The sequence below is a fragment of the Lepidothrix coronata genome, unplaced genomic scaffold, assembly GCF_001604755.1.
Source record: "Lepidothrix coronata isolate B3197 unplaced genomic scaffold, Lepidothrix_coronata-1.0 Scaffold7, whole genome shotgun sequence".
NCBI lineage: Eukaryota > Metazoa > Chordata > Aves > Passeriformes > Pipridae > Lepidothrix > Lepidothrix coronata.
This window is the reverse complement of record NW_016690187.1, coordinates 3,521,302-3,533,384: the sequence shown is the minus strand read 5'-3', so window position 1 is coordinate 3,533,384 and position 12,083 is coordinate 3,521,302. Positions and strand designations below refer to the sequence as shown.

General features: G+C 37.7%; 1 protein-coding gene across 1 annotated transcript in view; it reads right to left on the bottom strand.

Moving 5' to 3' along the window:
• Window positions 1-265: 265 nt before the first annotated feature.
• The window catches only part of FAM117B (family with sequence similarity 117 member B), a 28,790-nt gene continuing 16,972 nt past the window's right edge, over window positions 266-12,083 (bottom strand). The window contains exons 5-9 of the mRNA XM_017834672.1: window positions 10,644-10,787; window positions 9,416-9,641; window positions 8,478-8,598; window positions 5,895-6,213; window positions 266-5,358 (exon numbers count right to left, since the gene is read on the bottom strand). Of these exons, the coding sequence (XP_017690161.1) occupies window positions 5,895-6,213; window positions 8,478-8,598; window positions 9,416-9,641; window positions 10,644-10,787 (810 nt within the window). The 3' untranslated portion in view covers window positions 266-5,358. The remainder of the gene's footprint in view (window positions 5,359-5,894; window positions 6,214-8,477; window positions 8,599-9,415; window positions 9,642-10,643; window positions 10,788-12,083) is intronic.

Genomic DNA, 12,083 nt, shown 5'->3' with positions numbered 1-12,083 from the left:
GTGCTCAGGAACTGACCAAACCTTCTGCAGATGAAGACAGGGAAAGGAGCTTTCAGGGCTGTTCTGAGGATGCTCTGGAGGAATAAGGGTATGAGTTAAACAGAGATTTCCACCCCGATGAATTTCCTCCAAAAGGGTTAAAAGTGCTTATTTTATTTGAAGTAAATGCCTACTACCCTCAGGGTAAATGCTCAGGCAAATCTTCAGGCTGTCAGAACACAAAAATCGCTCGCTACTAAAAATAAATCCAAGATTAGCCCACAGCTCGAAGTGACAACTTTTTATTTTAGGCAAAAAAAAATAAATGCCAAAAACATTCCGCTATTGCAGTTTGTAAAATTTTCACTGTTTTCAGTAGAAACAGTTCACAAGTCAGAACGCAATATTCAAATAACATTGTGCAAAATTGTACTGGCATAACTACACATAGCAAAAAGACTAGTGTAAATCAAGAATTCCATTGAAATTAGTTGAGCTGCTCCAGTTTTACAACAGTGTACATCACCTCAGAATAGGCCCTTTTTTGCAGAACATCCCTGGAATTCCTCTTGCTTACAAAAATTGCTTTACATGCAACAAGTAACAACATATGCAAGAACACCTCCACAAGTTATCACAGTGTAACAGAGGAAAACATATCAGCCAATTTCATACAAAGGCAAATCTAATGGCAGTTTTGAACATCCCTTGACTGCTACCCTCAAAAATTGCACATTTCAGTAAATGAAATAATTTAGAATGAAGCCAAGCTATGTTCTTACCTATCAGTACATTGACAATTAGGACGGACCATGTTTTCAGAAGGGGTTTGCTTTCTTTTTTTTAACTTATTAGATTTTCCAAAGAGATTTGTTTCACAAGAAGCTTGTGCAAGAAATGTTAACTTGCAGTGCTATCAGGCCAAGTCCTCTTCTGCTATTCAGATAGACCTGTCAACACTACAGAAGTCTCTGTAGTCAAATACAAATCCCAGTGAAGAACTATGAAACAAAGACCACACCTTCAGTATTTGGTGATGACATGCAACAAAATAAAGCAAGCAGTAACAGGACTCCATTAACACTCGGAGCATTCAGAAAGAGACTGTTGCGGTTCAGTTGGAGTACAGGACTGGAATTTCACAAAACAGTTGTGAACAGTTAACATCCTCTCCCCACTTGACTTGACGCACAAAGTAACAGTTTCAAAACAATGCACCCTAGGTCATTCTTTGTATAAACAAAACTCTAAGAGCAGAACTGAGTTTCAGAGTTCTGAATGCTCACAATGCCACATCAAGAAAATACACAGGTACATCTTGCAATGAGTGGTCATTTTGTTTTCCTGTATACCCATATTTAGAAAAATAATTCCATAAGAACCCTTTGATTACAATAAAACCAGTTGTTCCTCAGTGTGTTTCACCCCCCTAGGTTAGGAAAGACACACCTTCTATTGCCTTTTCTAAGAGCCAACATTTTTGTTTTAATACATACCAAGCTGGTTCGAGTCTAAACCACAATGACATCTTTCAACTATGACATTTTATGAAGGGCATACACTTAAACTATGGAATTATATGAAGAAGCACAGTCCTGATATTCTCAAGTGTGTGGGTGCTTTTATGTCTTCTTTGCAGGCTATATTAACCTCACGAGAGCAAGAAAGAAAAATGCACAACCTTTGCTTTGGAGATACGTGTAAGGGTGCATCAGTTCTGCAAGAGAACAGGTCTGCAAGTCTGTACATAGGAAAAAAATAATAAAAGGTTCTCACAAATACCAGCCCTGCCTCAAACCATACAGACAAAAGCAGCAGACCTATGCAGACTGTATGTGTGTGTTCACACAGTGAGTCAAATGGAAATCCAGACACCCCAGAAGCCACCCTGCAGAAATGATCTCTGTAACTGAAAGTTTCTGGTGACTTCCTATGCATCCTCCTTTGCCCCCTTGCTTCATGGAGAAGCTGTCAGGTACTCAGCAAGAAAACATTCAGCAAGGAAATATGGACATCTCTGGCACCCAGTTACTGGGAAGACATCAGTCAGCATTTCAGAGATGGCAAGGAGAGAACAGATAGAACTCCAGCAAGGAATTATTGCTGTAACACTGAATTCTATCAAACTCAATAAGCAACAAGAAGTTAGGCCCAAGGCAGAAGAAAGGTTAATGGATATGACTTTGTTTTCTTCTTCCCAAAAGGCTCAGCTTCAGTGTTTTCCAAAAGTCTCAGACTCTGAATTCCAGGAAATTGTATTTTAGAACAAATCAAAAAATAGCCCTGAGACTAAACACACTTTTAAAGAGCTGCTATTGCTTCATTTAAGTCAAACACAGCAAGCATTTACTTCCACAGTATGCAATATTTAATTTTCACTCCCTTTTTTCCTCACTTGGGATATGTACCTGAAACCAAGAATTTCTTTCCAAGATGTATGTACTCAAGCATTATCTGTTACTTTTCCAAGAACTGAAATGCTACAGGATTATGGCACCAAGCAAGTAAAGAATAGCTGATGCAGGTCAAACTTCAACAAAGAAGTCCTCTTCCCTCGTGCCTTGAGTTTTTGAAAAAAGGATTCCAGTAATCATAGCTGTCACCATGGACTTCATTAAAATGAACACCTTCCTTGTGACTTAAGTAAAATTTATAACTGGAGTATCATCATTTAGTACATCTCAAAATCAACTGTCACTGTTACTGAACACTGCTACCAGCCTTTAAGTGTGACTAGAAGTGTAAAATACCAAGAAAACAAGAATATCAAGTGTGTCAAGTTGTGCATAAAAATAGACCTTGATTTTTTCTTAAGCTAAAAACTAGGCAATCAAGGAACTGACTAGGTCTATGCATAGTTAGGATTTTAAGTATGCCAAAAGAATTTAGACTCTTTCAGTAAAACTCTGCTTGAGCAATGCAAGGTCAGCTCCTCCAAAAAATGGATATCCCACTCTATACATAAAAGAATTTTTAAAAAGCTCCATGCACTGTCAAAGCTATTTGAAATAGATTTAAATACTTTATCTAACAGCTATGCTATGGCACAAGACAGCACATAAAAAGTTTAAGGCTAATTTTTTGTCTGCACACATGTCAAAGATGGTCTCAGAACAAAGCTGTCATATTTTCTTAATTCTGAGTCTTTAGTGTGGATTCATAATAAAGTCCAGCTGCCAAGCAATAGTAGAGTTGTCCTGCATATAAAAAAGACTGAATGTTGTCCTGAATGCAGTTGCTTTTTTTGTGTTTTTTTTTTTTTTCTTTACAAAAAGCAAAAACTTGACACATTTGCATTTGGTTTTTATCAGAGCAGCTCACTAATTTATACAGTACATTGTCCAATAACATACAAGGTAAACTACCAAAGAGATACTTGAAGTACTACAACAACAGGTGCAAAAGGAAGTCCTACGGTACGAAAGCCCACCGCTATTGGGAGAGTCACTCTGTGATGAAAACAAACATCAGAATGCAGTTTTGGTGAAGTCAGTTAAGTGTCAAGGCTGTAATAAAGGCTATTTGTTAACTTTAGCCCTTTGGTTCTTAACCATTCAGTTAAGATCTCCTAATAAAGCACGAGGCAGTTTGGCAATGATGGAAAAGTTCTTTACACGCTACTGTTACAGAAATAGAAAACAGACTCAGAAGCACTTCCTTCACCTGAATATGATCTGAATTCAGTCACACCAGGTTTAAAAAAAAACCTACCTAAAGCAGTAAATTTTAGACTTCAAATTGCACTGTAGTGTTTCAGAAGAAACTAATTAATATCAACAAAGCCTAGAAAAGAATTATCAACTGGCAAAATTACATAAATTTGATGCACAAAGCCACTTATTTTAAAACTGTTCCCGAACAACTTCAGTTAACTGACAATGTCAGTGCAAAGCAGAACTGTTACTTCAAAACAATCCTGTTTTCAAGGGGAAGATAGAAAGTAAGCCAAATTCTGTTTGTTTGCTAATTTAACAGGTGTAACATTTTAATGCTTTCTGGTACATTTTTCATTTACTGTTTTTTTGCATAATGTTGTAAGAATGGGTTCATTATGCTATAAACACAGGACTTTCAGATTCTAGTACGATTTACACTTGCTGAGTAAAGTACACTGCTATAATAGTTACTTATAGAGGATTTAACATAACAGCAAACGTTCATAGAGATGATGATTATTATCTGCACACATATGCAGGGTTTTTTGCTCCCAAGTAAAGTGTTTGCAAGCAAATTTATCATATTAAGCACTGAACAAAACTGTTATATTTGCAGTATCATTTTTAAATAGTTGCCATTATGAGGAGACCTGAGTATGCAAGGGATTTGTGAAAGGTATGCGTATGGAAGCCAGTGAGAACTGCTCATGTGTAACAGACCAATATTGAGAGAAAGAGACTGCCCAGGATGACGCTTTGAAATTACCAAATTTAACTCTGTAAAAGAGGTGCAAGGTCGACTTTGTAAGTTGATATGACACTGGTATTCAGGTCGTTGCAGGTTTTTGCATATCTATATTGTATTCACTCAAACCCAAGTAATGAACTCCAGGAACACATGAGGAACCTCACTGAAGTTCCTGAACAGTTTCTGTTTGCAACTGCCTTTCCCCCCATTTTCCTCTTTTATTGTAATTTCAAAGGAACTGTTAACTGCTGCATTATCTGGACAGATCAAGTATCAAAAAAACCCCCCTCTGTTTTACATGCCAACCTAAGTTGCTAGTCAAAAAGGGAGAATGTATCTGTTGCTGTAAACTTCTGCATAACAGATATCATGCCTGACAAACCATCACCTTCAACGGACACACTAACACCACTATGACAACAGGGAGGAAACCATGCACAGGTATTTCGGCACTATGTGGCCAGGGTCTATAATACAGTGATGAGTCACGTCAGAGCAAATTTGTACCAAGAGTGATTAATGATTCAGGCTGACTAACTTCGTAAGTAGTCAAGCAAGCCTGTAAGAGCCAAGTATTTTCTGGAAGAAAGAATACCAAGTAAGAGGACAATATCTTTTTTCCCTACCTCTGCACAAAAATTCTATGAACAAATAGAACAATACCGGGGCAAGTGCTTTAAAATGCAATTTTCCAGTCAATAAGCCAACAGTAGTAGGAATTCTGTGAAGGAAGGTGTTTTAAAAATGTGACTTACCAGAAGCACAAATTTTCAATATCAAAAAAATGTACACTATATACTAACACCTTTTTTTTGCATACTCTTCTGTTTTAAAAGTTTCAAACGTATTAACTTGTCTTGTTTTGTTTAGAGCTGAGGCTGTTCAGCAAGGTCACATAATTTGAGACTGCAGAAGTAATTCAGCAATCCTTTGGTCCCATCAGCTGTAAACCAGCCAAGTATAAAAGAACCTTCCCTACAAAAGAAAAACAAAAAAAGAGGGGGAGGGGATCATCCTCAGGAAACACCATCTGCTACGAACCAGAAAAGGCAAATTTTTGTTACAAAATACACATTTTCATACAAAAGACATCTTGCAAAACCATCTGATTGCCCCTCCCTCTGCAGATTACAATGGTAAATGGGATCAGCTGGTTGGTCTTGGGATTTCTGTTTTAATGAGAAAAAAAGTCAAAGGACACACAGTATCACAACAACTGGTCCTTTGAATGGCAAAGGATTATGAGTGTCTTTGTTTTCACCAGTGTTTAAAAAAGCAGGAGAGAAACAGAACCATAGTCTTTATAAGCAGAAAGTGCAACAGCGCATCAGCTGCTGCATCCTCCTGAACTTCTCAATGTGCTACCAAACTGTCAATTATACAAACAGTTTGATTATGGCAGTGCCATAAATTGTTAAAACAATGCAAATAGTGTGATTAGAAAGGTCCAGTCAACTGGTTCCATTTTTTTTCCCAGTAGTTGCCCAGAAAAGTGTCAAGACAATCTAAACCTATTCTTCAGCTTCCTCAATACATCCGGACGGCTGGAGCAGAGAGGACTGTGGTATTACTGTGCTGGTTCCACGAGAGATCCTGTCTTGATCTGTGTTTGTAGTCAAGGTGGCCATGGAAATGGGCTGTAACAAACCAGGCGTCATGCTGGAGGAGACAGTCAGGCTGTGTGTAGTGCCCTTAAGTGTGAGATCCTGTGTGGGAAGAAGTGGCTTGAGGATGCTGACAAGACAGAAAGCAGAGCCACTTTTCGGAATGAAATTCACTTTGTTCTTGTCAGGGCAATAGAAGGCTGGAATTTCATGCAATGGCTTTGGCCTAGAAATAAAATACACACAATAGTTTTATGAACAATCAAATTCTGCCAGTGGCAGGGATGTATTGCTGAACACGTCATCAGAAACAAATTGAGGTTTCAACTGGGAGTATTTCAGCTATTTAATAATGCCTTAATGACACACCACACAGCAAGTGACAAGATAGTTTAAACTGCTTGTTTACATGTATTATGAGGTAAACAGCAGGTTCTTAGGGCAGGTTGTCTCCAAACCTAAGGAAGACACCAACTTCATGTTGCAGATCACAAACCTTGTTCATGCTGCAGATCACAAACCCTGTTCATGTATTGGCACATCCAACACCTGAGAAAGTATTCTCTATCACGTTCTCCAGAAACTTTCACAACCCAACCAGTTCTGCCCCCCATACAGACACTGTTTATACAACAAGCCTTGTGAAAGAAAGCTGGCATAGCAATGTTTCTAATATTGCATATCTCAAAGCAGTTCATGACCGTAGGGAGATCCCCTTCTCTAGACTTTTGACTCCTCTGCATGTTCACGTGAGTGTGGCCTGATTCTCTGTAAAAGATAACCCCATCTTACTTAAAAACTCAATGCAGAGAGTAAAATACAGTATTCCCAAAGTGGCACTCATGATCAAGTACCTATAATCTGGAAAGGAAGTGTGGAACAAGCATTTAGATCCTGACTTGCAGTTTTGCCATCTCAGCATAGAACTCAACCAAATCAAAGACATGCTTTATGAAAAACAGAGCTGGAAGGGAAATTGTGGATAGCACAGGAATGCCTACTGGGTTCATTTCTAACCCTGCAATGTAAATCTACCTCAGCTAGCCAAATTCTATTTTAAGATAGAACTATGGGAATCTGCTTTAAAGCCTCTCTTTACTGCTGGAAAATAGCCATCAGAAATTTATACTAATATTTTCTTGTTGCCAGTATTGTCCTTTAGCCTATAACCTACCCCTCCCTTCTACGTGTTTGTAAGACAGCACTATGCACTTCTGTCTTTGTTATACTAGGTCAAACCAACCTCCAGTATACTCTTGTAAGAGACAATTACATTTCAGAGTAGAGTCTGTTCATGAAATAGGGTACATTTCCATGTTAGCCAATTCTCCCAAGTGTCCAGAAAATTCAACCCCACTTATATTTTTTTCCCAAATGAAAATCCTCTATAGGATTTTCAAGCAGAAATTATGTTAAACAAAGGTTGAGCTTTAAATAGCTACACTCACGTATTCCAGGTACACATGGAATACAATAACAGATGTGAAAAGATTTTTTCATCAGACTGCAGTGTCTAACAACTGCGACAGCCAGGCAAAAGCTGCTGTAGAAGCTGTATAAACCCGTTTCCCTCTACAGCAGAACAGTCCTACAGCTACACAGCAAGGACTTTTGGAAAGAAATGCTAATGCAAGTTAAACCACAATAGATTATGTTCCTGAAACAAGTGAATGCTATCTAATCTGTTGGCAACAAAGCTTACACACTCTAAAATAGAGACAGGTAACTTAAGTTACCGTAACCCTTCCCACATTGCTATGGGAGAGGCCATAGAAACCTCTCAAAATCCATTTGCAGAGATCAGGCAAGTTCAAGGGTTTTTTTACATTAACACATATTAGATGGCATTCTTGAGACAACATAGGCATAAGAGAATTATAGAGAATCTATACTTGTGCGACAAAATGAAATTTTTAACTATAGCTTAAAATTCTTGCATGCAAGTGACATGAGAGTACAAAAACTCCTCTGAAAATTATAAAACATAACCCCCAGAATACTACCAAATGATAAAAGTTGGCTTTTCTCAGAATAACCTAAGCATCAAATATTCAAGGTAAAATTCACTCCTGTTACCAAAAGTTTCACAACTACACTGATTTAGATGAAAAGAATATGGTCTTCAGAGTCTAGATTACTGGATGTGCCTGTCAAGCTGTGACATATATTGGTTGATGCACCTGCATTACAGCTTATTAGTACATCTCTCTCTAGTTGATTATTGGAGTTCCTCTCCCCCTATCTCCCACGTAAGAGAGAGTCCTCTCGAGTTACGGTTTTTAAAAAGAGTTTCTCGAGATTTTAACACAAAATTCCAGCAGTAAAATACATACCTATATATGCCAGTATATAGTCACACAGAACAGAGATCAGCCTGTTATCGTGGTTTTAGCAACTGGATTAATAACTTTGATCTGACACAAAATCAATAAAGCAATAATTAACTCTGATTGTTAGATGTTATTTCTTATGTAGCAAAGATCAACTTACAAGTTTTCCTCAAAGACTTTCACCTTTTCACAGCCCTCGGGAGGTTCACGCTTGAACATGTAGCTGTTGTTGGGTTTTGGTGAGGTAGCGTATTTTGGCAAAGGAGAATTATTCCCATTCTCTGCAGGAACAGAGTTTCTGATTACTTAAATGTGTCACACTATAAAAAACCCACAAGAGCTGTCTTTAAATGCTCCCCAAATTTAAAGCCACTTCATTACCAATGTTACAAAATTAAGAAACATTTTCATTTGCCTTCAAGTCTTCATTTGAAAATAAGATTTCTTATCTCAATCCCTTTCCTCCCTTCTATTTCTCCATATAACATTTTCAGGCTCCTCTGCAATCTCTGATCATTCCTGGATATTTTCAGTTTGTAACTGCAAACCCGAATCTATGGTTCTGTGCCATTACCATCTACCCCAAGAGAAATGGGCAGAAGTCATATTCCTTAAAAAACAGAAGAGGTTTATGTTGAATTATAAAATTTTCCTACAATATCTCAGAAGATTTCAGATATAAAGAATAATTTACAAAGTCTAAACAGTTAAACTTTTATACGTGCATGTATGAAATGCTGGAAGGTTGCCCGCTTTGTCTAAGATTATAAAAAGAAATACCTGACAAGCAAATACCTGACAGGTGCTGTTCCACCTGTTACTGTACACTCTTGCTTCTTTAACTTGCTTAAAATACTTGAAGAACCTATTATTTAAAAAACAAAGACTTGTTTGGGAAGCAGATTCCCCAGTCACATCTATGCAGCTCCAATTAACATGTGTGCACACAGTATTTGGAGCAATTTGGAAAAAACACATCACTTACAAAGAAAAACACATTCTATCATTTCTCTCCATGGACATAGGGAACAAATCCCCTCTTTTACAGTTTAACAAATTGCAGTTCAGCATTGCTGAACTTTTAAAGTTACACAGTACCTTTATCTCTGGAGTCACCAAGAAGATCCTCTGTAGAACACGGACTTTCTTCACTGCTTTCATTACAGATGGTAAGGAAGGAGGTTGGAGATACTGACTGGGAGCGGCTGCTGTTGTTACTGCCCTTGTCTGCTCCCCCGGGCGTTTGGGTATCAATGCTCCGAGTGCTGCTGCTGCGCTGAACCACCGGGGGTGGTGCACGGTGCCCATCTGGAATATCTTGAGGCTGTTAAAAGTGAAAGGTATCAGATGGCTGCTCTTATCTGGTTAGCAATTCTTTAAATCCAGCAACAGTGAGGGTTTTTTTCCGGTTTCGTAAAACCATTTGTGGAAAAAAAAATTCATTACACACAACTCCAACAGAAAAAAAGTCAGGTTCAGAAACTAAGGACAACGGTTTAACATTTCACATCATCACAGAACTGCTGAGGCTGGAAGGGACCTCTTGAGATTATCTAGTTCAACATCTCTGCTCAAGCAGAGTTAGCCAGAACAGTTTGTCCAGGACTCCGTCCTGTCAAGTTTTGAGTATCTCCACAGACAGCAATTCCACAAGTTCTCTGGGCAACCTACTCCAGTTTTGCACACCCACACACATTAAAAAAAAAATCAAAAATCTAATGTTTTTTAATTTATGCCCTCTGCCCCTTGCCCTGTCACTGGGCTCTACTGAGAAGAAACCAGCTCCCTCTCTTCATTCCTGCACATCAGATATTTATACATGTTGATAAGAACCCCCTGAGCTTTCCCATTTCAAGGCTGAACTTCCAGCTCTCTCAGCCTCTCCTCATACAAAAAATGTTTCAGTCCATCATCTTCATGGTCTGTATTTCTGATACTTTATTACTAAACTTACCTCTAAAAATCATTAAAATAAAATTTACATTAAAAATGGGCAAGTTATGTTTCAACTGAGATGGGAACAGTTCAGCATGGGCAAAAGAGAGTTACTACAAAAACTCTTAAAACAGACTTTTTGTCTTTCCCCCTGTTTTACTGAGATCACTTATTAAGAGGAAAAGGTTCAGAATTCAAGCTTTAACACTTTGCTTCCTTTTGCTTTCCAAGAGACTTTTCAACTAACCTTCTAAAAAAAAGAATATATATAAACAAAATTAATTCCAGACAAATTTAATTCGAGAACTGTGCAAAATAAAGCTTATGACTTATAAACCTCAAAGCAAAACCAAAATAATTATACAGAGTAATGGTGGTGGCAGATACATACAACGAGCTGTTCCTCCTTGTCTCCCGTCTCCTTAATTATTATCTCAATCTCCTGATTCAGTCCTTCTACACTGTTTCGGAATCGTGATCCTGTTGATTTGGTAATAGGTATCACAGGAACGAGAGCACTCTTTGGAATGGGAGCCTGAAGAACCAGAGACAACGAGAATGTTTTGCAAATAAATCTACATTTATTTCTACTCAAAAGTGACCCTTGGAACAGAACACATCTACACCTTGGTATCAGATGTACTTGAAACTACAGCAACTGTGTTAAAATGGATGCCTTAAATGAAGACAGACATCTTGAATTTTGTTTAAAATCTGATTTATAGCAGGAAAAGCTATATAATCTAGTCTCAAAATTCCCCTCAGTATGGTCTGTCTCCAGCTTGACATTACTGTTAAATTTTCACTTGCAAAGCAAACATTTAAATGTAAGTAATTTTGAAGCCTTTACAATACTTTTACATTTCTCCTGAAGTGAGCTATACCATGAAGTCATATCGTTCACTATTAGATTTACCATTTGTACCTTCATCAAAATTATATTTTAATGGAAGTCTGCGGCCACATACACTGATAGGACACATGAAAATTATTGCACAAATGCAAGATTCCACTATGCTAGAAATTAAGTCTAACATATTAACTATATTAAGCCAGAATAAAAGGTTGACAAAACAACTTCAGAAGACTTCCACAGAGAGAATAAAATCCCAAACCCAAGTGTTGATACATAGTTACTTCAGAATGAAGATCACCACTTTAAAAATCCAGTGTTTCAAAGCATGCATGAAAACTCCATTCTCAGCAAACATGATACTGAAGTTTCCCAAAACCCCCTTTGGTACACCACAACCTCTCAATATTTTCCAGTCTCTCCATTAGCATCCTCCCTCCTGTTAAAAAAATCATACTACCAGAATATTCTGCCCTCCTTAAGAAGGGCTGTACTACAGATAATGGAATGCTTCCTGCAAACATTTAGTTCAACTCAAAAGACTTGCACAAGCAAGCACAAAAGTTTCTATTCAGGAAATGCTTGTCACTCTGTTTGTCAACAAAAACTAAACACCCTCATAATAGCTGAACTTGTAAAGACTTTCAAAAGTCTTGCCTGAAGAAGAAACAGAGAAAACCAAAACCATAGGAAAAGAGCACAAAAAAGTCTGAGAAAACAACCCTGCTAATTCCAAGCAAGGCCTAGGATCAACAATCCAGTAAGCTAACACAGGTCAATATTCAGTTATAATACAGATATATCAGCATAAGCTTAGGCACTAAAAACTGTTTATGCACCCAGTTATTCAATATACACATTCTTAAGACAAACTGAATTGTGAAAAAGTAGAAGGCAAGTATGCTTTAAGATTTCAACCACCATTAGCAAAATGTGAGAGTTCTCCATCTTTTAAATATGATTGCCCACCGCAAAAAT